The sequence below is a fragment of the Rhinopithecus roxellana genome, chromosome 9, assembly GCF_007565055.1.
Source record: "Rhinopithecus roxellana isolate Shanxi Qingling chromosome 9, ASM756505v1, whole genome shotgun sequence".
NCBI lineage: Eukaryota > Metazoa > Chordata > Mammalia > Primates > Cercopithecidae > Rhinopithecus > Rhinopithecus roxellana.
This window is the reverse complement of record NC_044557.1, coordinates 10,373,311-10,401,278: the sequence shown is the minus strand read 5'-3', so window position 1 is coordinate 10,401,278 and position 27,968 is coordinate 10,373,311. Positions and strand designations below refer to the sequence as shown.

Sequence of the window (27,968 nt, the reverse complement as noted above, 5' to 3'; positions counted from 1 at the left end):
GTCATTTGTAGACTGTAAGATCAAAAATGTATTTGGCCACTTAAGACACTAATAAATCCACTAGTAAAGCACTAAGAAAAGGGGGGGGTGGGTGTCTGTTTTGTTTACCACTGTTTATTCAGAATCTAGCATAGTTCCTGACAAAAATATATGAATATACTGAATATTCTCTCAAACACAAGTTATTGAAAAAAAAGTAACTATCCTGTCTGTTCATTTGTTTTATGTTATCACTAGTTTTCACAAACATGGGGACCATCAGCAGGAATGTGAGGAATGTATAGTGCTCCCAAATAATCATAAAGAAGATATTAGAAGGCCTAAAACTTGCTATATATTGAGTTTTCTCCCCAGATATATTAAAATTTTCTTTAGAGAATAAGTTTCTAATTATATTCCATATTCAGAATTTATATACCCAAATACACAACAACCAGTGCAAAGAAAGGATACTGATTCAGATGAAAAACTGTTTGCTCTCTTATTTCCTTAGACTTTTTCTAACTTATATTCATCCTTATTTCATTAAGCCACCAAAGATTCCACTAACAATGGAAGTGGAGGCCCCTACCACATTTGCACTCCAATCCCTTATGAAATTGACTTACCAATCAAAGATAAACAGGAATAAGAAATTTGCTTTGTTTTGAAAAGAGACTAGGACTTAGTAGTGTGTTCTTCCCAGTTAGCAAAATGAGTCCCTTTTTACTTCCCAAGCCTAAGTTTTGCTTCTACTTCCACAAATCTTTCTTTTGTCGAGATACTGGGTTTTAAGTTGTTCTTTGTTGTAAAACACCATGTGGTTTAGAACACAGAAACAGATCATTCTTGGCAGTGATGTGGTTGTATTGTACTGGGAGCAAGGCAGGGGCTGCTTGTGCTTCCAGGTGGAGTTGCTATTTCGTTATGCTTTTACTGATGGAACAGTTTGATTTTGAATGATGCATGTTTCTGTAGTGAAAAAAGTGGATTTTCATTGTGAGGGCAGTAGGTCACATTGATCCTGGGGTCCTCACAGCATTATTGTGAAAACAGGTGAATTATCTTAAGCAATTAACAGGTCTGGGAATTAAAGACCACAGTTTAGATACCCACAATTCCTAGGTCTGGAAACTAAAGATCACAGTTTAGATCCCCACGTATTTTGTTTCTATCCACTAATCACCCACAACATTGTCATGGATGGAAAGTTGGAGTAACCCTTACAGTTTTGAGAAACAGTTTCCATTGTTCTTGCTGAAGTGCAGCATCACTGAAGTAATTACAGAATAAATAATTTACCACAATAATTGACTGTCGTGATTTTTAGCAGGTACAATTTTGATTTTATTGCAAGGCACACAATTGTATATATGATGCATAACTATCTTTTAAAGTATAAGATAAAATAATATACATTATAGTAAAGAACATATGAGTATACTCTTGTCTCAGAGAAGAAAATTGCCTTAAGGAAGCTGGATTATACCCTTTTTGGATGTGATTTTCAGATTTACACTGAATCATCCAAATAGCTCTTGGTTAGAAAATAAATCTCATTGATAGGACACACAACCTTTGACAGCTTTCTCTTTACAATGTTCTAATTTAAAGTCAGCTAATGTGCTCCCTGCATTTGCGTGAGTAATCTTATTTCATCCCAGGACTAGATGAAACACCTATAAATTGTCTGACAATAGTTATACACGTTTAAGAACTTTATTTCTCAGTAGTATTTCACAGAATAGAACCATTTTCTTAAGATTTTATGTGACTCTTTATTGATTTCTTTTCTCCAAGCTATTTTCCCAAATGATGTATTATTTTTAGTATTAAGCTTGGAGTTTTGACTTAAACTCGAGGGATGCTCTTAGATTGGTAACTACTCTGAGACACGAAGAGCGTTTCCACTCTCCTCCCAGTTAGAGCGGGGAGTTTCCTCCTCAGTGCTGCCCCTGCGTGGCTGGTTCCTTTCTCTGTGCCTTCTCTGACCCCTCGCTAGGACCTGTCTTCCAGACCTTCTTACCAGGGTGGAAAGATAGAGTTCATGTAGAGAATGGATCTGAAAGTTAAACATATGCAGTTCTGGTCTCAAAGAGACACAACAGACAGTGTCCTCCCCGTTGAGGTCAGAGAATAGGAACATCAAGAGATGAGAGATATCGGAGAGCCAGAGGGGTTTGAACAAATGGACTGCCTGGAACAATGAATAAATGGCAATGTGGTCCCTGCTTCACATCAGGACATAGGACATACAGAAAGCGTGTACATGCTTTGACAAAGAAGTATATTTGTGCAAGTGGTATTTTCCCTGCCACGTTGTTTACTTTATCATTCCTTTAAAGCAGTACCCTAAAATGATATTCCCTTCTTCACTCCTTTTTCAATGTTGGGAAGTCGGTATTAACAAGAATCAAGAAGCTTGGACACCCTTCGTGGACACATACAAGCTACTATTCTTTCCTTGGGTTGCAGACTTACATATGAGGAGATGCAGGAAAATCAGGCAAACCAATAATGGCAATTAATGCTATGAGAGCATGTGAAGTGCTAACTTAAAAGAAACGGGCCAGGTGTGGCCACTCACACTTATAATCCCAGCACTTTGGGAGGCTGAGGCGGCTAAATATTCAGAGGTCAGGAGTTCAAGACCAGCCTGCACTATATGGTGAAACCCCGTTTCTACTAAAAGTATAAAAATTAGCCAGGTGTGGTGGTGCACGCCTGTAATCCCAGCTACTCAGGAGGCAGAGGCAGGAGAATCACTTGAACCCAGGAGGTAGAGGTTGCAGTGAGCCAAGACCACACTACTGCACTCCAGCCTGGGCAACAGAGTGAGACTCTGTCTCAAAACAAACAAACAAACAAAACAAGAAGAAGACAGAAAAAATGAAAGGAAACACACTACTCCGATTACTCTGATTTCATCTCACAATCCTATCTCTGTTATATTTTGCACTGGAAAGGAATCTGACGAGAAAGTCTCTTGGGTTTTCCTGTTCCATAAAGAAGTTTTTATATTTCCTATTTCACCAGGGCTTCTTTCTGGAACTATCCTCTATATAGATATCCTTCCTGTACCATAGGCAAGATTTTTTACTACGGGATTAGTGCAAACCAGTATTTAAGCCATTCCTGTTTATATTCAGTTATAAAAATACAAGGGCAGCTAGGAATTTCAATAAAACAAGAAATACTCAAAATAGCACTTCATTTTCATCAGGAGAAATCACTTTCATTCTGCCATATGTCATCTGTGTTCAGTGCCATGATAACCTGGAGTAGAGGCAAACATGGTCAGAGTAACATTCTGAAGCCATGTGTAAAACCTTCAATGCAAGGTTTTGTTTCCAAAAGGTGAGAGTACACCCGGAAAGTGCATGGTGAACAGAACTTAACAGTTATAATGATGTCTGTAGTTAGATAGGGCTATATATTCATTTTTTCTATTAAATTCCAGAGGATGCTGCGCTAATAATATATAGGCTTGGAGATGAGTGTTATTTCTAAATTATCCCTTTTTTCTTCTCAGGCAAATTACAGAAAAAGCCATTACCTCTGAAATGGTAAGTTTCAGGGGGAAAAAGAGGGAATTTATATGTCATCTGGAAGTTTTAGCAAAATTACCCTAAATGTGCTGCTCCTGGCATTATCCTCAGCAGGTATGCCCTTCACAGAATGCCATGCAGGATGTGTCCTGGCACCAGGAGGGACATCATGTCCTCATTCAGCACACATTTAGGAACAATTCTACTTCCTGCTGAGAGCCACAAAATAGTACCTTGAGATCTATAGAAGCAAAACACCTTCCTCTCTGTGAATAGAGAGGATCTGCGAATCGCTATATATTCATAAAGAGATGTGGCAAGTAAACTAGATCCTGCTAAGGCTACAACCTGGGAGCTAGTTAAAGCCTCTGTGATTCATTAACACATGAGTTATGAGCACTGTTACAGGACTAAATGGTATTCAGGGAGTCTGAAAGAGATCATGCCATGACTAATTCCCAGCAAAATTTCTCAGCATCAACTTAGCAACTCAGGGGATATCACTAGTGTGCCCTCAGGAAATCGCCTGGCTGGGAGGCAAGCCTATTCCTTATTTGCACATGTACTATTATTTACAGAAGATACTATATATATTTCCAGTGATATTCACACTATTTTGTTTCTTGACAATGGGACATGCTTTATTATAAGACTGTCTACCTGAATAGCATGCTAAGAAAAAAAACTGTAGTTTTCGAGAAATTAAACTGTATTAAAAACAACCTTTTGAATGTTTAAATAATTTCATAAATAGCAAGATAATGTTCTGGTATAAGTGAACATCAGATTCCTCAGATGTGGGTCCAAGCCATACATAAGCTGGAATTCTCACCACACAGTCACATGAAATGCGTGTCCACACAGCATACAGTGGGCTGGGCATGAACCCTGGAAATAGTTCTCATTCCCTTGGAGGTCGTTGCTGTCATTGTTAAACATCTGGATTGGATACCCACTGAGCTCTGAAAGCAATGTTTTTTCTTTTCCTTTTTTCTTAAACCGAGCTTTGAAACTACATTTCATAGGCAGGCCACAGCAGACAGGTGCTGAACCTTATCTAGGAAACCAGAAGGAAAAGACCTGTTCCCTCGTTCATCAGAGGAACTGAGGGTCTGCCTCACTTCTGTGCCCTAGAGAAGAGGTGCATGTGTTGCGTGGACCTTTCATCCTTGATGTTTCCACTGATCACGAACGTGGTCTGCATCTGATGACTTCAGACCATGAGATCTCTAAAAGTTTATTTAAAATTCTATCTTTTCGTGTCAGACCGCAGTAGTGATCTGAGTTAAACCCAGATCATTGAACTCCTCTCTTCCTGAAGAACTGTACGAAGACATCTCCACGACTAGTCATACTGGTTTATTGATCCCATCGACGTCCCTCAGGTAAGCAGGATCCTGAACTGTATTTCGGACTCTGCTAGTGCTCTGCCGCTCCGTCCTCATCTTCAGTGGAAAGCAGAAGTCCCGGAAACACCGCTTAAAGTTTTCATCAAGAAAGGCGTAGAGAATGGGATTCAGGCTACTGTTGGTATAGCCTAAGGCGATGCAGAAGTAATAGCTGGAGAGAGCAGCCGTGCTGTGGGAGGTGCTCCCCAGAGCCTCCACCAGGATGAATATGTGAATGGGGGTCCAGCAGACGATGAAGACCGCCACCACCACCAGGACCAGTCTGGTAATCCTACGCAGGTTGCGATCTTTCTCTCGGGAGCCAGAAAGGAGCCGGACGCTCTTGAGACGCAGGATCATCAGGGTGTAGCAGACAATGATGATGAGGACAGGGATCACAAAAGCAAAGACGAAGACGCAGATCTTCATGAAAAGGTCCCACCAGGAGTAGTCATCATCTGGGAACTGCAAGGAACACTCGATGACATCCACGTCTGGAGGAGGGCAATAAAAACCACAACACAGAAACCTGTTATTGTTATTACCGTGGCTGCAAAATGTTTTAAATGTGAATTTTAATACCTTTTATTGCAATGGTCCCATTATGGTAAGATGACATTACCTGAAGTAGATCACCAAATTACTAATGAATTCTGTATTTTATTAGCCATCTTAATCTTTGTGCATAGAACAATGATGATAGTCACTGTTTACTGGTAACAAACACAATACTGTAGAATTAAGATTAGCTGACAATCTTGCTCATCTAGCTGCAGAAGTTGATTTGACACTGATGGCTTGCAGAAGAGGTAAAGAGTTTATGTACAGCATGAGTACTTATTTCTATTTCCATTCATTAACACTTCTACCAGACCTAAGGCTCTGGCAATAAAAAAGCTAATGTGTATTTGTAATAAATGACTAAATATTTCAAATCTAGCCACTGAATTTAACAAAAGCCAACTTGTTTGAAAAATATTAACTAGTTTACAGGAAATCATTATGTGGGTCAACAAAAATTGATATGAAATTTGTTTAAATATGACTCAGGTATTGTGATTTAATGGAACCAATGACACTCATGATTAAGGGCATTACTGAAACACAAGTAAAACCTTTGGAGGAGGTGGGGGAGAATCATCATCATCATTAAGGGAATTCTGAGTAAATCAGGCACATTTATTTTCATTTTTACCAACATTATTATGTAACTCAGATAAAACAAACATTTGTCTGTGATTACTTAGAAAATTGCTTTATTTGCTCTGCTTCTCTTTGCTGGGTAGTATTCTCTTTGGAGTAGCCTTAATATTAAGAAGACCAGGGACTCAGCATGGACACCTTCTAAACTATTTTTATGGGACCCCCATGGGCTCGCCTTTCCCCAAACACCAGTCAGCCCACATTTCCAACCCCTGCCCCAAGCAGTCAGCCAGCACAGAGCAGAGCTCTCTTTGCCCTGGTCCTTCCTCACAGACAAGGTAGTCATGAGCAACACTGTGAGTATGATTACTATAATGAAAATATTTTCTTCTGACACTGGAAAAATCTTCTTCAAAAATTGCACATGAATATTTTTTAAATAGCAAAACAGCTTTATTAATGTTTTCTAAAACATTTTAATGCAATCGTAATAGATTGGGATAGTAGAATATCCCATCTTACTAGAATTTTAATTACATATAATTTAAAATAAAAAGGATGTAATCATTTTGGACAATTAATAAAGATAACTATCTTAGAGACCTTCATGTATCAATGAAATACCAGATCAAACCTTGGAGTAGTAAATGAACACTTCCAGAGAAATTTGTCGTTTTTGATTTTTTAAAAAGTCATTGTCCAAAGTAATAGTACTATGAAGACTATTAACTTTTGCTTTAGTGTTTATGGTAAATTATTTTTAAATCACTACTATTATCATAGAATATAAGATACCCATTAAACAACTTTTGATGAGTGACACATGAAAAAAAAATCTGAGTTCAATATAAATATTCTATTCTGGGTTTTGACTTGTTTGTTGAATCTAGTAGAAGAGTTTCCTTAGAGGTAGGGACCATGGTTTGGTTTGTTTTTTTCTGCTTAGCTTTCGTTTCTAGCATTAGCTCTTTCTTGTGGCTGACCTCAGCTTATATGTCACTTCAGAGATGTTTAGATGGAGATCTGTCTCTTAAATGGTCCTCTCCCCGGTAACTTATACTTTGTCTACATGTTATACTCACCCAATTTCCTAGACAGAAGCTTGTCTGATCTGTAATTGTGTGTTACTTTCCTAATGTTTTTCTCTCCATCCAGAACGTGAACTGCCTTGGTGGAGAAACCTAGCCTGCCTTAATCAACATTGAATCCCTGACACCCAGGGTAGTACTTGGAACATGTGGTGCATAAAGAGAATAAATTTTTAAATAAGTGAACAAACAAATACATACCACATGAATAACAAACCCTCAAAAGTGTGTCCTAATTACAGCAATTATTATGGAAAAGTCACTGGCTAAGCTAAGCTAAGCTAAGCAGAAGCCACACAGGGCTGCTGCTTAATTTGGATAGACCTTTAACTCCGAGGCTCAGCTTCGTCCCAAACAAACTGTCTTGAATGTAGTGGGAGATGTTAAGTATTAGATGACTGGGTGAAATAATCAACAACAGCTACTTTACAAGACTTTAGGAAACAAACGTTCCATTACAGAGTTGGAAATATCCTCCAGAAATGTCAATGAAGTTGAATTTGTAGCATAAAGAGAGTGCTGACGCAATCATCAAGAATTCCAGTGCACTTCACTGTTATGCTAAGGGGATCAAGCCAGGTACAGAAAGACAAATATCACATGTCATCAAGCATCATATTTGGGAGGTTAAAAAAACACCCTGAACTTACAGAGATGGAGAGTAGAACCTCTAGTGGTGACCACAGGTTGGGAAGAGTCATGGGGAGGGGGATATACAGGGTTGGTTAATGCATAAGAAATACACTTAGAAGAAAAAGGATCATGTTCAGTAGCACAAGAGGGTGACTACAGTTAACAATAATTTATTATATATTTCAAAATAACTAAAAAAGTGAAATTGGAATGTTCCTAACACAAACAAATGATAAATACTTGAGGTGATGAATATCCCAATTACCCTAATTTGATCATTACACATTGTATGCTTGTATCAAAATAGCACTGGTACCCCCTAAATATGTACAACTATTATGAATCCATAAAAACTAAGCATTTTTTTAAAAAAGAAATTCCTGTCCAAGCATGCCATTTTTCTTAAATGTTCTGTTTCAGGACAAAGGGGGCATTTTCAGGTTGAAGTATCCATACAGCTGCCTCAGTTCAACAAGCAGACTTTTGTTTCCTTATATATTAATATCAGAGGGCTGCGGCTTCTGCTGGCTCCTGTTCCAGCATCTCATGGTTGTCATAATTATAGAGTTAGTTCTAATAGCTAAACTAAAGCTTTTCTTGTGGGTATTCATTTTGTTAAGAATAACTGTTTCTGCTTACAGTGATTATAATAAGTCTTAGCTACTATAATAAAAGTAAGAGCAGACTATAAATCCTCACATAATACACACACATATACTACTATATGGAAAATATTAGAGTCAACATTTTACGTTCACAAAGTGGAAGCTTTGCCTTAAAAGAGTTTCTTGCACTTTATTTCTATTCGCTGTAGGTATGAAGAAACAAAATCCTATGTATGATTAATCATATTTTAAAATGCAGATACAATAAAGAAAGTTGGGCATTTCTTAAAATTTGCCTAGTAGTATAGCTTGACACCTGCTGTGGCTATGCTAGAAATTCATTTTGTATTTCATTTCAGAGGGAAAAGATCAGCTTCATTAAAAAACAATGAATACAGTCATTACACATTTGTCCAAACCCATAGGACGCATAACCTGGAGAGTGAGCCCTCCTGTAAACTCCAGGCCCTGGGTGAGAACATGTCAGTGTGGGTTCAGCAGCTGTAATAAATGTACCACTCTGTGGGGGAGGATGTACCTGTGTGGGGTAAATGGAGGTAAGTGGAAGCTCTCTGTGCTTTCTGCTCAGTTTTGCTATGAACCTAAAACTATCAACTGAAACCTAAATAAAGTCTAAACACAAACAAACCATGTATCATGCAAGACAAGATATGATTTTAGCATCTTGCCCTTTCGCTATGACCTGGAAAGTCCTCACTATACACACTCAGTTATCTGCTATCACAGGTATTATGAATCCCCTAATAAACTGGAGCATTTACATACCTGCTGGAACATTAAACAGCATGAGTAAGGCCCAGAGTGACTATTCTGCTCGCCTCCCCATCATGAATTTCTATGAGCAACAAAGATGCTTTCCATACCTTTATATTTTGCTAGTAAAGCAAAACTCTTTTAGAACAGTACCTCTTACCTTGGTTGCAGGTCAGAGTCACCTGGGGAGAGCTCAAAAATCTTGACACCCAGGCTGTACCCCAGGTTAATTAAATCAGACCCTTCAGGGGTGAGATGCAGGCAGCAGTGTTTTCTAAAGTACCCAGGTGATTCCAATGTGCAGCCAAGAGTAAGAACTACTGTCCTAGAAATACAGGAAAAACATCAACGTGGGGGCGGGCATGGTGGCTCACGCCTGTAATCCCCGCACTTTGGGAGGCCAAGGCAGGCAGATCACGAGGTCAACAGATTGAGACCATCCTGGCCAACACGGTGAAACACTGTCTCTACTAAAAAAAAAAAATTAGCTGGGCATGGTGGTGTATGCCTGTAGTCCCAGCTACTCGGGAGGCTGAGGCAGGAGAATTGGTTGAACTCGGGAGGCAGAGGTTGCAGTGAGCCAAGATCGCGCCACTGTACTCTATCTAGCCTGGTGACAGAGTGAGGCCCCGTCTCAAAAAAAAAAAAAAAAAAAAAAAAAAAAAAAAAAAAAAAAATATATATATATATATATATATAGAGAGAGAGAGAGAGAGAGAGAGAGAGAGAGAGAGAGAGAGAGAGGCTGGTTTGCATGCAGTAAAACCTGATATGTCCAAAATCAAGTGGTTCTGCTCATCTGTAACTATCATCCATCTGTTAACTTGATTTTGAATGGCCTACAGTCAAAGCTGTTAAAATAGTGATTTGGAGGTTATCCTTTAGGAATAAAAGAGGAAAGAACGAACATATGTCGCCAATAATTTATATCCCTTGTTAAAGAGAAAAAAAAAGAGTGAGAAGGTACATCCTAGAATTGCCAGGTTGTACTTTAAAATTCCACATGCCTGTGGTTTCTTACCTCATCCTCACCCCTCCACTTTCTACTAGGCATTGCCAGAAGAGGAGACAGGTCAGGCATCTCTCTTCTGGCAATGTCATGATTGCATTCTGTGTTTACAGGTGGAAAAGGACACAAAATTGTTCTATTTCTCATCTTCCATGGATTTAGGCACTATATTTCCATCATCTTTTGGCATCGATTTCTACTAGATATATGGCCTACTCACTCTCAAATTAAAAGTCTCTGTAATTTGAAGCTACATTTTTATGAATGGAATGAAAATGACTGCTCTTACCTTCCCTGACTTTGGTGCCTCCAAGGACTATTGCGGATATGCCAACAGATGACGACAGCAGCCAGATGCAGATATTGATGATCTTTGCCTTCAAGGGCGTGCGGAAGTCCAAAGCCTTCACGGGGTGGCACACGGCAATGTAGCGGTCCACACTCATCATGGTCAAGGTGAAGATGCTGGTGAACATGTTGTAGTAATCAATGGAAATTACTATCTTGCACAGCACATCCCCAAAAGGCCAGGAATTCATCAAGTAGACCGTACTCTGGAAGGGCATGGTTGTAGTAACTAAAGCATCTGCCAAAGCCAGGTTAAATATGTAAATGTTGGTTGCTGTCTTCATCTTTGTGTATCTAAAAGAAAAGAAACAATAGCATTTCCCTCCATTTTCAAGTCAAACCCATAAGGTGAATGTGTTTGTGATAGCCTTTGGATTACTGATTTTGCTTCTTCATTCAATTATTCTTATATTCATTGAGGGTCTAACATGTAAAAGGACTGTTCTAGACATTGATAGAAAAAATGGACAAAGATCTCCGACTTTATTCTACTGTTTTAAAACATTTAAATAAAGAAGATACAGAAGATATCAGAGATAGATGAATAGACATATAGATCTAGCATTGCATATAATACAGGTCTTTATTTTGTGGCTGACAATTCATCTTAATCCTGCCCAGAGTCGCTTGGCTTTGAGCATTTTTCAAACACTATATTCATTTTCTTTGCCTTGTTTAAAACATTTTTTTCCTCAGAGTTATTTTGAGAAATCAATCATTATAATTATGATGTCATTTGAAAGTACAAAATGGTTTTCATTTTGATATATGTTCAGTTGCAATCACTGAAACACAATTAGGTTTGCTGATTTTTGTTCTCCAGTGCACCATTAATTTGTCATTTTAAATATATTATATAAATAAAGCAGGTTGAATCCTGCTCTTACACGTGTCATAGCACTAAGCATAGTATGGTACAGTAGGAGAGAAATAATTCTTTCTTTACTCCTTGAAATATTTCCTAAGCACGTAATATGTCTCATCTTCCAATTGAGGGAAGAGTAATTTTCAAGGTAGGTAAGAAAGATTGCTTTTATGCCTGAGTTATTCTTTATATCATAACATGATGTTTAGGACAACTTCATTTTCAACTAAGACTGAATTCAGAGGGTTGTTTTGCTTAGAGAATGCTTCGTCAAATATCCATAGAGTATTAAATAAAAGTTCCAAACCATACCATCAGGTTTTCAAAAGCCAAGAGCTGAAATATGTTGGGAAAATCCATATGTTGATTACTTTCTACAGCCTCAGATTTGAAGACCTTGTCACAATGCAAGTGTGCTCCATTTGATACATGAATTTCCACATGAGAAACAACTCTGAACATTTCATGATAGAACAGAACAGCCCTGGCTCCTCTTGGAGGCAGTGTGGTTTCATGTGAACTCAGACAGTCCTGAGTCTGAACTCAGAGAATGACTTATCTGAGTTTCAGTTCCTGCTAAATAAGAACCATAAAACCTAAATCACAGTACATAAGACAAGGGCAGTAGATGGCCTGACGCACAGAATCACACCCCAGCCTCAGTATCTGCTGCCTTTCCTCCCCACCTCCCATCTCTACTCATTAGGAAGTGGCTGTGTTTGGGGTCAGCTGGGAAGGCATTGTGAAGACGGGTACTAGAGTTGGTATCTGTTGGTATCCATTTGGATGTTCTGCTTACTAAAGAGTGATTTAATCTGGAAAGCAATGTGTTTTGCCTTTATACTTTCTATTCAGACACTATTAAATGACCTGTAAGTTTTAGAAAGTGACTAAACATGGATGGCCAAGGTCTCATAGCACAGGCTTTGCAAAAGCAGAGATAGCCAAGCAAGGACAGTTACTGAGAAGGAGCCACATGTTTCTAATGAGAAAGATTTAAATGCTATCTACTCAGATATTTTCTTAAAAATATGGTTTTATGTTTGAAAAAAATGCATCTTACAAACCTACCTTCTACTCTTTCAACTCCTCCCACCCCAAAACCCCCGATACTAGCAAGGATTCCAGCAGGAATCTGACTCCTGCTCTTGTATTTTGTGACCCCGATATTCCCCCTCTTTCTTCATGAAGTCAGAGTGGCATTCTTTTTGCTATAAACTTAGGCAGACCTGGGTCCTAGTCCTTAATTTTCAAACTAACAAGTATACTTTAGAGGGTCCTTAACCACCCTGAGCCTCAGTTTCCCAATTGTAAAATGGAAACTATAATATTTATGTCACAGAGTTCCAGGGGTAATGAATGAATGCACCTGAACCAGACAGCATGTCTAATCTATGTCATGTTCCCCAACTCCCACCTTCCTCCTTATGTGGGTGGAAGCTACCAGTTACCACAGGAAGCAGAAAAGATTATAGTTTCTAGGTAACATCCATGGTCATATTTACCCAATTCAGCTTAAATATAAAAGGTGAGAATAAAAATGAGCCCCAGGACCTGACACAAAGAACGTGAATGGAATGATACATAAATTACCATGAAATGTAATGTGCATCTTTAAGTAGTCACATAATGTAGAGTAATAGCTTGATTTTAGTTTTTCAAAATATTTATAGCCAATAGATGTATGAAACTGCATAAGACTTGTACATGTAAAGAATTCAAACCCCATCTTCAGATCTCAGACAGATGAGCACAGGCAATAATCACACTGACCACATTTCTGAAGTGCCCCGCGTCAGGCCCTCTGCCAGGCCTTCCCCAAGCTTTGTCTCATTTCGTCCTCACAGTCACTTCACTTGGTAGGTATTGGTATTCTATAGATGAAGTGACTAAGAATCACAGGATTTTCTTTAAAATTCTCAAAGCGACATAACTATAAAAGGCACAGCAGAAATTTAAACCTAGGGGTTTGATCCCGATTCGTGTATTCCTACATCTCCCCAGCACTTTGTAATTTGCAAAGTCCAGTATTTTGACTTCCACGTATCTTGCTTGATTCTCAAAACTAGTGCCCTCTTCTAGTTTCCCTGAGAGACTTAGGTGTTTCCCCTCACATAGCTGAAGAAAGTTAGGCTCAGGTAAGTTAAGTGATTTGTTTGGTGTCAGCAGAGGCAGGACCTCAGTGGGAGGATCTGCAAGGGATGGCAAGGCAGGGCCCCTCTTCCAGGTTTCTGGAAGACACATGCTTATAAACCTGTAACACTAGATGGGGAGAACTCATAGAGTATAATTAAAAGTAATGAATAAACTATGACTTCAATGAATATTTATAGATAGTCTTCTGTGTACTACACTGGACTACTCTGTGAACGTGAATATAAAGCTAGGCTGTGACGCTCAGAGGCAGTCTAGTTGAGCCCCGGGGTATTGTTTGTATCTCACCGCAACAGAATTAGCCAGTCTTTTCATTCATTGTATGTCCACCACTGAAAAAACAAGCAAGCTTTCTCATTACGCTATGATATGAAATTATTTTCCATTTCACCCACACTGCTTTACAAAAATTCACAAGCATTTCAAGCAAAATGGCACCATCTGGGTGGGAAGTTCTGGCTTGTGTGGAGGAGCTGGAAGTGGGGTGGCAGCTCATGGCTGCACTTTTGAGCATACACACCGCAGGAACATGTGGTATGAAAAGAGCAAAGTCCGTGGGCTGTCCTCGCTAAACTGACAACATAACAGACCTGAAAACAACAGTGCGGTGCATGGAATGGGACATGAGGGGCAGGCCGGGAAAGAGGGATTACCTAGGGAACTTGAGTTGTGAGCACTGGGAAGGCTATGGCGGCCAGAAAACAGGGCGGAGGGTGTTCCAGAGACTTAGAAATGCTCCCCAATGACACCTTAACTCAAGACCATCCTAGTGTACTTCTCTTTACAGAGAAATGAGGGATGGCTTCAAAACTGGCAGCCACTGGTGCTTGTGTGATGGTGAGGGGAACAAAGTTATCTGCTGAGATGTCAGGAACCAATGTTACCAGGCAGGGTTTCTGGGAAGATGTGACACTCACCATGCTAGAAAGGTGGCACTTGAGAAGGCAGAGCTGACCCTGCAACACAGCACCCTCAGGACTTTCTGTCCTTTCCATGCACAGACAATATGCAGGAGGTAGAAGAGGTAATTATTGGATTATTAGCATGCTTTGCTGTTGAGGTGCATTGCCTAGGTTTGTTTTCTGTTTTTTAAATTTCAGTGATGCTTCTTTAATCAGGAAGTCCTTTTTACCTTCATGACAATAGTATAATATGCCTTTAATCTTGATGACTGATTACCATATACCTTTCAAACCAACACACTTTCAGTTGCACTGATTTCAGTTATTCTGGGTCTTCCCTTGCACTTGTCCCCCATAGTAACGCATGTACCCTCTCTTCCCTCTCCAGTTATGGGCATGGCACCTCCCCTGTTTTTACCCTTTCATTTCTTTTAACACGTTTTTAAATCCCTACCCCATAAGTAGCAATATACTAGACTTTGAGGATGACTGAAAAACTCAGTATACAGACCCTGGCTCTGAGGATCTTTTAAACTGAGACCAGATTCTAATGTGAACTATAGGAATACATGGAAGGGAAAGATTGCTGTGTAGTGAGGAAATCAGGACATATTTTGAAGAGAAAACTTAGCGGGATCTTGAGCTTTGAAAAAGATTTGGACAGACAGAGAAGTTTTCTGGCTAGTGTCTCATTCAGAGTCAATGAGGAAATGGATTTCCTGGTTCAGGGATCCTGCTGAGGAGTCACAGGTGGCTGCCTGGGATGCAACAGTAGTGTCAGGCCACAGAGGGCCCTGAAAACCAGAAGGAAAAAAATCACTTTAACATTTATTGATGACATTATGTGACAGACACTGTTTGGGGAATTTCATATTATCTGATGAAGTTGTCATAATGATTAAATGAGACATGCATAAAATTACTTAGCACCAGACTGGTACTTGATAATTGCTTAGTGAACGCCAGCCTTCAATGTCACATGACTGCTCCTGCTGTTGTTACTGTTATTATTCATTACCTACCACAGCCCTAATATGCCATATCACAATCCCGTAAGATACCACTGCCCCCACTTTCTTCTGAAGAAAAAAAGGTTGAAAAAACGTCTTAAAAACTACTCTCTTGCTTTTCAGTTCTTGGAATCTACATGTAATAAGTAAAGGAACTCAGGCTTGTCTTATTCCAAGGTTTCTTTAAAAATCAGGTATTTTATCAGAGACATAAATACTGCCACTTCCTACAGTTCAAGATTAAAAAACATTCTGTGAGGACATTCTGTGAGGTCAAGTATGCATCATGAGGGTAGAAAACATTTAGCATGAGAAACAGGGCAAGGTCCAGGCAGAAACACTGTAATAATACATTAAATACAACTCCTCAATGGACAAAACAATGTCATGTACATTCTGGAATTTTTCCATAGGCCCATTTTTGGGGGTGGGGAAACTGAGTTAAAAGGGAGTAAGTGACTTGCCTGAAACCATAAACTAGTGAGACAGTGGGAATTCAAACTTCAGCTCCAATATAATAAAAAAGAAACAGGAAACAAACAAAAAAAAAAAAAACAAAAGCCCTGGTGATTTCCTAAATAAATTCCTTTAATACAGCAAAAACCTAAAGGTCCATAGAATGCACCTGAACAAATGCTGTTTGGTGAAAACACGAGTGTGATCAAATGCCACTGACCCACAGGAAGCTGGAAGCTCTCTTACAACACTAGAGGTGCCCTTGGAATCCAAAGATGCCCAGAACACCAAACTCATTGGGAGGAAAGCTCTGCAGCAGCAGGGAAAATGCAGTCCTTTTTAACAAATGATGGAAGATGAGCATGATGAGAGATGAGTTTGGGAGCTCTTTTCTCTGTATTGCCAACAAGCATTTTCCTGGGCGTGTCTTCCAGATGCATGGCATTCTAGATTTTATGTGCAAAATGATCACAAACAGTGGGGGAAATGGAAAGTGCTGGTCAAAGAATACAAAGCTTCAGTATAAGATGAAAAAATTCAGGGGATCCAATGTACAACAGGGGCTAGCATCAACAATACTGTATTGCTTATCTTGAAATTTGCTGATTGAGTAGATCTTAAGAGTACTCACCCCCGCAACACACACCATACACACACAAAATGGTAACTGTGTGTGGTAATGGCTGTGTAATCTGTGGTAATCACAAATTAATGTGTAGCAAATTACCATGTTGTACATGTTTAATATATGTAATTTTTATTTGTCAATTATGCCTCACCAAATCTTGGGGGGAAGATAATGAACCCTGATGTAAAGTATGGCCTCTGGGTGATGATGTGTAAATGCAGGCTCATCAGTCCCACAAATGCCCCACTCTGGGGGAATGTGAGAATGGACACTGTGCATGTGTGGGGGCATCGGGTATATGGGAACTGTAACTTCCCTTCCATTTTTCTGTGAAGCTAAAACTGCTTTTTTGAAAGTCTGTTTAAAAAATAAAAATAAAATGAAGATTGATGACCGTGCTGATAGCACTTCTCAGTGGAACTTACTTAAAAACATAGAGTGTTTCATTAAATTTTTCAGTTAGTTTCTGTTCACCTCAATGAAATTAACTGCTATACGCTCTTCTGGGTTATTTACTATTGAAATTGTAGGGTTCTTTTTTTTTTTTTTTCCTAAAGGGTCAGTAGTTTATTAATTTTAGAAAAAAAAGGAAGGAGGCAGAGGCAGAAGGATGGCTTGATCGCTCCACTGCACCCCAGCCTGGGCGACAGAGACAGACTCCATGTTTGTTTGTCTGCTTAAAAAGAAAGGTAAAAGAAAAGAAAAGGAAAGGGAAAGAGAAAAAAAAGGAAAAAGAGAAAGCAAGGAAAAAGGAAAATGGAAAGGAAATTAAATTCACTGCTTCTCAAAGGATCTGACTTTGATATCCCTCAGTCTGTAGTATTCTGAAGGAGTCATAGTCACATAGGAGCCAGGCCCTTGCAGCTCTCCAGAATCACTCTCCTGCATGCAAAGTGCAAAGCCATCAAGAGAACAGCAGGCAGCCACGTGCGATCAGGACTCCGGATGCACAGCCCCGTGCAGGGGCAGGCTGTCCATGCAGGGTGGTAGCAAGCAAGGAACGAAGGGTAACGGGGAATGATGATTCCACGGGAATAGCCAGTGCCCCCGGGAGCTGCTAAGCTCCTCCTCTCAGTTGTCCCGGCTGGGGAATCATGCGCCTCTGGACCCCCAGAAGGAATGTTCTAGTGCATTCAGGGGTACGTGCAGGTTGAGCACTTCTCACGCCCAATAGCACCTATAAGAAAACAGCACCTCGCTAATGACTGGTGTGCACTTTCCTAGGGGCACAACTACCTGGATGCCTAGCAGTATATGGATACTTAAAATTAGTTTTCCTATTTTTATACAGAAAGCTGACCTAAGTCAGAGCAAGCCACAGAGTGTGGGCACATGGAGAGGGGGATGATGGCCCTCCTGTGCTGCCCTCTCCCCATGAAGCCAGTCCTCCACTGGACAGGAAGCAACCCAGTCAGGCAGAGGGCGCTGAGAAGATTCAGGGCTGAGCAAATTGGGCTGTGATACTGGATTGATCATTTAACAACTGCCTGCCCTTGTGCAGTTCATTAAACCTCTGTAGTTGATTTCCTCAACTGTAAACGAGCTCTAACCATCTTCATTTCATAGGTGTGTTGTGAATTTGTGTGAGCTCAACAGGAGCTCTGAAAATCAGTCCTGTCATAGCTGATCTCTGACTGCATGTAACTGCAGCCATTCTTAATCCAAGGCTTCCCTGCCCAGCTTCAAACCAATTCTTTGGGATCTCTGAATTCATCACATGGTTTTGTCGTCCTCCATTGAAATTCCAACCTGCTTGGCCAATGGAGAAGGCAAGTGTTAAACAAGCCATTTACAGTATTATCCCCCTCCTAAAATCTATTCTTCATATATAAGCCTTCCTTATCAAATACATAAACCTGCATCCCCTCCAAAGAAAGGGAAAAAAAGGGACGACTGCTGATCTTTCTGTTGAGGAATAAATAAATGTTATTCTGAAACCATCTCTTGTTAATATGATTCTAAGCATGTATTACTTGCACCACTGAAACCACATAAGCTAAACCTTCAAAAGGCAACTGTCCTGCAGCCACACAATTTGAGGTTTTTAGCTGAACACAGAGACTCCTGCGGCCACGACAATTAAGTGCACCCAAGTTAATCGGGAATGAAGGGAGGTGCCAACTGCACAGCCACATGAAAATATTGCTGCTGATGAGATGCAGCTGAATGAGTCATGGAGAGGAGCTATTCTGTACCAGTGAGAAGCAAATTCCTCCTGAAACTAACTCTGAGACAGGCATCAGAAAACATGTAAAGTCAACAAATCAAGAAATGATTTTGAAGGCTACAGTTTTGCCTGGAGTCTATTAAAGTTTAGGAGCTCTACACCTGATTACCCAACTGGTTTCTCGCATTCTTGCTCTCTCTGTCTCTCTCTCTGCAGTTGTATAGTCTCTGATCCCTGAAAAACAGTGCCATGAGGCTTTGGCCTCCATCTGTTATCACACATCCCACAGCGGAGAAAATAATTTAGCTAATCCATGTAAGCAGTTGCAATTCTCTCTTTCAAAAGGTTGTCAAATGTATACAAATTACTTTGAGAAATGAAAGATAGTCTCTTGAAAATAATTTCTGAAGTTATTTTTTGCTACATTTGTATTAAACTGTTTAAAGACAGGATCAAGAAATTAAAGACAGTTTCAAGAAAAATTAGAACATACTATATTAACCAAAGCCTAAAATAAAACTGGTGTCCTGTAGGGAACAGCCATTGGTGAATTATACAGGTACCATACTGTACCTCTGCTTTTTTTTAATGCCTCTGTATGTGTGATTTGGTGATATTATCTAAGGTAGGCTATGTTGACACTTGTGAGAATGTGGAACATGTATGTACACACAACTACAGTGATTACAACAGGTACTTCAAGGAGGGAGAAGAAGAAACTTGGGAGAGAAGAGGCAGGCATTGTGCCAGACACTCTGTCACCCCATTCCGTCCCACACTTCTCTAGTTCCAAGACAGCCACATAGTTTTGGTGAGGCTGAGAAAAGAACAACCATGAGGCCCAGACTAGCTCAGGGGTGACTTGAATGAGTCAGTAAATGGCACATAACCTAAGACGATCCCAGCAGAGGAAGCCTGGAACTTCTGTTCAGTGGACTGGGGAAGAAACACTGTATCCCTCCATTTATAAGCAAGAAGATGAGTATTTTTATAAGGACCAAGTTCTATGCCTAGCAAGTTTGGGTGAGTTGGCTCCCTTTGGTGCAGAAATTTGAGGTCAGGAAATATGGAAACCATTTCCATAGTACCTTTGCAGTTTTGTTTTCTTCTAGGCCCCTTACAAAGCTCCCCCTTTGGGGAGGTTTCAATACTGCTGAGGCTGAACTGTAGGGAAGCAAAGGTCACCCAGAGGATGGTTCATGAGAGATGGAACCCTATAGGTCTGTATTCTGATAGCAACAAATTAATTACAACTAATGAGAAAAGGAATAGGCTAAACTTAAGACCAAGGATCAAAGAATTGTCTGATTCCTCCTATTTTTTCTTAACAAATTTTTCTTGTTTATCCTTACAATTAATTTACAAAAATAAACAAAAAGAGAACATATATACATAATTGTTGTGAAAACTGAAGCTTGACAGAGTGTCCTGTTAAGGAAAACAGAAAAAGGATGGGCAGTGTTCTGAGCTGAACCATGACCTCCCAAAATTCCTATGCTGAAGTCCTAAGCCCCAGTACTTCAGAATGTGACTGTACAGTCCTGCCTTGGTATCCTTGGGGGATTGGTTCCAGGACCCCCCGTCGGATCCAAAATCCATGGATGCTCCAGTCCCTGACATAAAATGAGGTGGTGTTTGCATGTAACTTATGCAGATCCTCAAGATTACTTATAATACCTACTACAATGCAAAGGTTATGTAAATAGTTGTTATACTCTATTGTTTATGGAATAACGACAAGAAAGAAAGTCTGTACATCTTCAGTACAGGTGCAATTTAAAAAAACAACATTTTTCAGCCATGGTTGGTTGAATCCATGAATGCAGAATTCACAGATATAGAATGAGGGCTGACTGCATTTGGAAACAGGAGCTTTAAAGAGATAATTAAGGTAAATGAGACCATATGGGTGGGCCCCAGTCTGATATGACTGGTGTCCTCATAAGAAGAGATTAGGACACAGATGTGTAGGGCAAAGGCTATATGAAGTTACAGGGAGAAGGCAGCATCTACAGGCCGAGGAGAGAGGCCTCGGGCCTCAGGGAAAGCCCTGCAGACACCTTGATCTCAGGCTTCTGGCCTCCAGAACTGTGAGACAATCAACAACAGGGGTTGCTTAACCCACCCAGTCTGTGGTGCTTTGTTATGGCAGCCTCAGCAAACTAATGGAGGCTCTAGAAACCTGAGGTGCCAGGGAGATCATCACACTGAGCCATTTAGAAGGAAGGAGGCCAGCTGAGTCTGCAGAAAGGAATGGATAACTGGGAGAGAGAGAGAGAGAATTAGATTTAGGATTTGTCAGAATGTACCTGACAGTTATGGCCACAAGAATGGATGAAACCATTGAAAGGGAGTGTGATGGTCAGTTTGATGAGTCACCTTGGCCGGGCTATAGTCCCCAGGTTTTCAAATACTCATCTCAGTGCTGCTGCAAAGGTGTTTTGTAGGTGTGATTAGAGTCCATAATCATTGACTTTAAGCAAGGGAGATCATCCTAGGTAATCTGAAAATGCGGCCTGATCCAATCAGTGAAAACCTTAAAAGCGGAGCCGAAGCTCCCTGAGGAAGAAGAAATTCTGCCTGGAGAGCAGCAGCTTGTCTCTCCTGACTTCCTATCTTACCCAGTCCCACAGTCAGCTATGCCACTTTTTTTGTGAAAAATTTCTTAACATGGACATCCCCTACTGGTCCTGCTTCTTCGGCTGATCCATGACTAATACAGAGAATGTGCAAAGTGAGGACAGAAGAGGGCTGAGAAGGCTCTGGAGAATATGAGCATTTAGGAAATATCAGAGGAAGGACATTCTGTGCAGGGGGGCAAGGAGAATGCCAGAGGATGCGGGGGAAGCCAAGAAGAGGGTGCTATTCGAGAAAGTGAGGACCTAAGGTCACCCAAGCATGCCAGACCCTCCACACAAGCCAAGTGAAAGTGACCTAAAAGGAGCATCTAAAACACACATCAGGGCTTTGGTGAAGGAACATGTGGGGAGCTCAAATGCTCAGGGCAGAGGACCGGGTGGAAGAAAAGGAAGCAAAGAGGAGGGATTACTCCTCCAAGAAGCTTGCTTACCCATGACAGGCAGGAGGATGAAAGGGCATTAGCTAAGGAAATGAGGAAAACGGAGGGTTGGTGGACAGTGGGTTGTTGATTATTTGTAAGATGACAGACGCTTGGGTATGTTCATGTGCTGAAGAGCAGGTGAAGAGGGAGAGATTGCAGACACAGTAGAAAGGAGATAGCTTATATGGTAAAGACCCCAGAAGGCAACAAGCTTCAAAACCCAGGAGCAGGAATTAGCCTTGGATAGAAGGAAGGAGAAAATTCCTGTGAGACAAAACAGAATGCAGGGAGGGTGGCTGCCAGTGTGCGTATGTAGAGAAGCAGTGTTCCTGAGGGCTGCACTCCCGTGTCTTGGTGAACTACTGGGTAAGACCACTCATGAAGGGAATACGATAAAGAGAGTAAAGAATGTGACCATGAAGAGAATATGATCAGGTGGAGGGTTTCGGAATAAGTGTAGATTTGAATTCATTTTTTAACATGGGAAATGAAAGAAGGAATTGGCTCTTTCTGGAAAATAGAAGAGGGGCACAGAAAAATGTCTAAGGAGAATTAGGGTCAGATATACTTGAAGGTGGTGACTTTGTCTTGACAAAGATAAAATTGATTTTATCCAACAGCATCCAACTAGCTGGGTATAGGAATAAGGAAGGTAGGTTACTGGCTTGATCAAGGGCTAAGGCTTTAGTGGAAGACACTGGCAGAAGTACAGGAAGGCAGGACACTTGAGTGTGTTGTCAAGACAGAGCTTTAAGTGATAGCTCATGGAGTCTAGGATGGGGAAGAGAAAAAGAGATAGTCTGGGAGAAAATGTAGAACCTCCTGGAAAGAAAGAATCCAAACGTTTGCAGGAGTGGATGGTGGGAAATGAGGAGCAGAATGGATAAGAGCACAGCATCTATAGTCAGGCCCCTGGGATCATTTTGGCCCCGTGAGTTACCCAGGTGTGACCTTAGTTTATTTCAATCTTTTGTGCTTTAGTTTCCTCATCTATTAAGTGGGTATGGTAATGATATACCTATAGTTGCGAAGATTAAGTAATTCATGTGAAGAAGGTAGCTTTACCTGCTTGACACATATTAAGTGTTCATTAAATGTCAGTCACCTTCTTTAAGGGAGGAGAGAGTCGGACATGTATGAAGTTGTGGTAAGAGTGGGAGAATGGATGTTTACGATGTCAGAGGTAGGGCTGCCTCTGGCAGGGCAGAGGGGTATGAGTGTCATGGTGTTCATTAATTAATAAAAAATGAAGACTGCACGGGGGAATCCTGCACAGGAGGAAGTCATGAGACCACAGGATTAGAATCCTGATGGCCAGCCGAGTGTAGTGGCTCACACCTGTAATCCCAGCACTTTGGGAGGCCAAGGCCGGCAGATCACTTGAGGTCAGGAGTTTGAGACCAGCTTGCACAACATGGTGAAACCCCATCTCTACCAAAAATTGGGCATGGTGGTGCCTGCTTGTAATCCTTGCTACTTGGGAGGCTGAGGTGAGAGAATCGCTTGAGCCTGGGGGGCAGAGGTTGCAGTGAGCTGAGATCACGCCACTGCACTCCAGCCTGGGCAACAGACCCAGACTGCGTCTCAAAAAAAAAAAAAAAAAAAAAAAAGAATCCTGAGGGTCACACCCATATTCACACCCAACAACCACAAACTCCAAAGCCTGCTGAGTGAGGAGGCTGGAACATTTACATTTTAAGGTCTCCACAGTGAAAGTTAATGTGCCCTAATTATCAAGGGATTATGTCAGTTGGTACACACTAAATGATGAGAACTCTTGAAACTTTAAATCAGAAGATATGAGACAGCACTCCAGGGACCCGAGGTGGCAAAAACTATTTGTAAGGCAGGTCTAAAAGTAGCCAAATCTTTTTCCACAGCTCTGCCTCCCCAGGTCTCAGCTGAACAGTCTAGATCTGTGCCTGCCCACACTCTGACCATCTAAGTTCCATTTCTACAATTATTTTCTATGAGACTGAACTATGCTAGGAGCCTTTCCCATGTAAAATATTTTAAAATAGTATCTTCCATCTTTCAAGCACAGCTACTCAGTCTCTTCAGTTACAAGGGCTGCAGGGCCTCCACACCCTGGTTTGCACTCAAGCCTGATGATCACAACGCAAGCCACTTTATGCCACCCTCTCTCCAACTTCAGTCTCTCCATTTCCTAAGATAAATAAACCCAAGTACATCAATTCTTCTTCAAAGGTTTTATTTTTCAATCTTTGAACCATCTATCATTATGAAATAATGCTAAATACTCCTTTTCCCTCTTAGCTATAGACTTAAGTGAACTAGGTTCACTAGACATTAACCTTTTACTTGTGAAGAACTTGAGCTGTATGTGCCCTAGCCATAAGTGAACTAGCTAGATTTCAGTAGGTTGGCATTCCAGGATGGCAGTAGAACTCTTCGCTTTTCATTTATCATCAAATGTAACCTTTAAGTATTGAGAATGGTGTGGGAGAATGGAGAACGATGTATGTGAACTATCCAACTCCTTTTATATTTTTAGCTGAACTTATCCCCTTATAACACACTTTAGTGTTGGATATCTTTGGGAAATCTATCCATTAAAAGTCCTAGCTAATCTACAGGATTTTTTTTCCTTCTTCCATGTCAAATGTTCCCCGCAGAGTTATATTTGCACATACCATCTAAATGTTATTTTAGGATTCTTCATTCTTTTTAATCCTAGTCTGCAAAAGGTTGTAGAGCAACTACAAAGCTCTTTTCAAACTGGAGACTTCAGGGGCTCATTCAAATAGCAATAATATGTATCTGTTTTACTTGAGCACCCAAATAGGATATGGGTAGAAACAGAGCTAATTTTTTTTCTTAGAGCTTTCTTTTGTGTAACAATGTTTCTATTACCCCACCACCAAAAAAAAAAAAAAAAAAAAAAAAAAAAAAAAAAAAAAAAAATGGCTTCTGTACCAAAGATCTCCTAAAATTTTTAATTAAAATTGGCCGGGCGCGGTGGCTCAAGCCTGTAATCCCAGCACTTTGGGAGGCCGAGACGGGCGGATCACGAGGTCAGGAGATTGAGACCATCCTGGCTAACACGGTGAAACCCCGTCTCTACTAAAAAAAATACAAAAAACTAGCTGGGCGAGGTGGTGGGTGCCTGTAGTCCCAGCTACTCGGGAGGCTGAGGCAGGAAAATGGCATAAACCCGGGAGGCGGAGCTTGCAGTGAGCTGAGATCCGGCCACTGCACTCCAGCCTGGGCGACAGAGCCAGACTCTGTCTCAAAAAAAAAAAAAAATTTAATTAAAATTTAGAATGCAGTTGTCTTTTCTTTTGTCTAATTGTCTCTTTAGTGGAGGCCAGCCCTGAGATTACTAATTACTTGGACAAACAATTTACTTGTAAAATATTCCCTCCTTTGCTCATCATGGATAGAATTCCTGCGAAATGCAATAGGCAATTATGAAAACCAAGAGCACCAAGCTATAAACACTAGTTGTTGGTGAAATGAGCTTTATAATAAGTGTTTGGAAACTTAAATGATGGTTTTTAATGTCAGAACATACATAGGAATAAAAGACCTGACATTCTCAAGCAAACAAAACAAAACAAAAAACAAAAGATAAAGCAGTATTTTTATTATGATAATATTCCAAGGGAAAGATTTATGCTATCATTCATGATATGGTTGCTAAAGTTCATAATAAACAAAAGGCCTGTTTCAAAACTAAAATCAAGCTTAAAAAATCAGTTATTCATCCTTTCAGAGTCCCTAGACAGGGTGACTTGCACCCCACCCTTATTTCACAGAGACTTCTCAAAGGAACATAAGTGTCCTACTCCCTCTCACAGGTGTGTTGACAAAACTCGAGTGCTTCCAGAAAAGGAAACACATCTATCTCAAGAAGAGTGCAGAACAAAGTTAGGTTTTTCTTTTCTTGTTTTTCTTTCTTAAAGTCAGAATCACTTTGCTTACCAGAAAATTAGCATATACGTGGATATTGGGATACTTATTATTGGAAATTGACCTAAAGAAATTTCCACACACAAAAAAATAATAACAAAATAAAACCTTCAATTTCTCATGGTGGAAAAAAAAACAGCAAAGCAGTTTTTGAAAATCTCCACAGGCCATGCTTTAGAAGATAAATATTATTTACTGATATTCCTAACAAATGGGATGACATTTGGTACTAAAAAGGCTCATATATGCATATCAACAACGCTAGATCACATATCAGCTTTTGTTTCATAAGCCAAAACACTAGTCTGAGGAGTCACAGGAAATGAGGAATTATCTTCAGTGCATTGGGTGGGCTTGAAATTTATCTTAAGAAATATTTGCGAAGGGCGTAACAAAGTGCTACGAACTGGCGCAGGTAACCAGGCAAATGGATTAACTCCTTTACCAGGAGACCCTGACCCTGTTGTCAGCACTCTGGCACCTTGCCCTGCGCAAAGAGTTTTCAGCAGAAACGCGGGGCCCTAGGGTGGAGTCGGGGGGGTCACTCTGAAATCTTCCAGATGCCCCTGGCCGCTCGGATTCGCCTGTGTGAACCTCTCAGCACTCCACCAAAAACTCCCAGAAAAACCTTCGCCTCTTCTAGGAGGCCACCCTGTAGCACTTCCAGCATCCTTCACAGAACAGAGTTCCCACCGCCTGGCTAGCTGCCCCCACCACCGCTACAGTGGCGGGGCTCGACCCTCACTCCCTGCCCTGCCCAGCCCCCCGCGCCGCGCCGACCCCGCGCTCACCGGATGATCACGAACATCACCAGCGAGTTGCCCACCAAACCCACAACGAACACCACGGAGTAGACCGCCGTGATGATGACCGGGATGGCCGGGGAGATGTGCGCGGGCTCCAGCTGCGCGTCCTCCGAGCCGGCGCTGCCGTTACTGTCGAGCTCGGCCCAGCCGGGAAACCAGGCGCTGCTGTTGGGGGGCAGGCAGGCGCTCGGGGCGCAGGTAGGGCCCGGATCCCCGCGGAAGATCTGGACCGGGGAGTCCATGGTGGGGCGGCTGCAGCGGGAAGACGAGGACAGGCGGCACCTGCGGGGCTGCGGAAGCGAAAGAACCGGCTGGACGCGGAAAGGCAAACTTTGCCCCCGCCCTGGCTGGCGCCGCTGGGGACCCGGAGCCTGCGGACCCCCACCCTGGCCGCAAGTCGCGGGGGACAGGACAGGGAGGACAGACTTCTCGCTTCCTTCTCGGCCAGCAGGAGCGCCGCTGGGTGCCAGAGAGGGGAGAAGAGCGCTCACTCCTTCTCTCCCAGCTCCTGAAGTGCCTCCCTCACCATTTCTAGGCACCGACCCCTGGTGGAACTGTCCCCATACTGCCTATCTGAGCTCCCAGGGTCAAGCCCCTTTCCCACCTCCCAGAACGGAGGTCTAGCTAGAACTGCGCCTCGAAAGCCCAAAGCTTACCTCTGGTTCCCAGAGACAGGCGAAGGCGAGGTAATTTAGGGGACGCCCTGGTAGGTGCTGAACCGCGCGCTCAAGAGTCCCACTCAGCTCTTGGCGTCACCTGCTCTCGGACCTCGGCCCCACTCTCGGCCCCAGCGCTGCTGTTTCGCTGAGCGCAGTCCCCGCCTCTCAGTGCGCGTCTCCCTCTACTGGCGGCGGCTCAGCGGGGCGGGGCGGAGCGGGACGCAGCCGGGACGCCGCTGGGCGCTGGGGACCCGCGGACAGAGAGCTCGGCTGGTGCCCCCGCCCCAGGCCTGCTGGTCCTTGCCCCGCCCCGCCCGCCCGGAGTCAGCCCCCAACTCCCCAGCCTCTCAGCCCCGCGTCCCCTCAGCCCCGCGTCCCCTCCAGCCCCGCAGGCTCGCCCAGCCCACTAACTGCCCGAGCGGCACACAAGCTAGCCCCCGGCCATGCAGCCTTCCCCGAGACCCGAGACTGAGCCATTTAGATTTAGTAAAAAGGAGGGGCGTGCCTATTTTGTGCAAGTATGCACCTGGATTTTCATATTGTGTCTAGAACTTCTTATCTGCGTAGTTCTCAGTCAGGAACTACTCTTATTAGAATGACCCATCCAAAGAAAGTAGCAAAATGATCCACTTAGAATAAGACCAGTTCATAAAATAATGACTTAAAAGACACGTAAATAGAATATTTCCTTGTGTTCTCTTCCATTCCGTCTGCTGTAACTGGGATGACAGGCTGCAGACAAACTGCACCTTACGGGTATTACCTGAATTGCTGATAGTGTCTGAGAAGGGCAAAACGCTCTCCTTACCCGG

The 27,968-nt window shown here is 41.8% G+C and overlaps 1 protein-coding gene across 3 annotated transcripts; it reads right to left on the bottom strand.

The window, feature by feature from the left end:
* Positions 1 to 1,299: 1,299 nt before the first annotated feature.
* OPRK1 (opioid receptor kappa 1) lies at positions 1,300 to 27,394 on the bottom strand. Of its 3 annotated transcripts, XM_010367727.2 has the most exons (4): positions 27,154 to 27,394; positions 26,483 to 26,787; positions 10,457 to 10,809; positions 1,300 to 5,409 (listed from the first exon to the last, which is right to left on the bottom strand). In XM_010367727.2, exons 2-4 carry the CDS (start codon positions 26,737 to 26,739, stop codon positions 4,877 to 4,879), a joined length of 1,143 nt encoding a protein of 380 aa, XP_010366029.1. In that variant the 5' UTR covers positions 26,740 to 26,787; positions 27,154 to 27,394; the 3' UTR covers positions 1,300 to 4,876. The 3 variants fall into 3 exon arrangements, with proteins under 3 accessions (XP_010366029.1, XP_030793730.1, XP_030793731.1); XM_030937870.1 differs by lacking the exons at positions 26,483 to 26,787; positions 27,154 to 27,394 and adding an exon at positions 14,188 to 14,402 and having other exon boundaries at positions 4,783 to 5,409; XM_030937871.1 differs by lacking the exons at positions 26,483 to 26,787; positions 27,154 to 27,394 and having other exon boundaries at positions 4,860 to 5,409; positions 10,448 to 10,809.
* Positions 27,395 to 27,968: the final 574 nt, after the last annotated feature.

What these genes read in the sequence shown, in the direction of transcription:
- OPRK1 (XM_010367727.2), bottom strand. Translation starts at nt 26,739, where the DNA reads ATGGACTCCCCGGTCCAGATCTTCCGCGGGGATCCGGGCCCTACCTGC. An exon ending in GTGATGTTCGTGATCATCCG is followed by an intron (nt 10,810 to 26,482) that starts GTGAGCGCGGGG and finishes CTTTTCTTTTAG; the next exon opens with ATACACAAAGATGAAGACAG. An exon ending in AGGCACCAAAGTCAGGGAAG is followed by an intron (nt 5,410 to 10,456) that starts GTAAGAGCAGTC and finishes GCCCTCCTCCAG; the next exon opens with ACGTGGATGTCATCGAGTGT.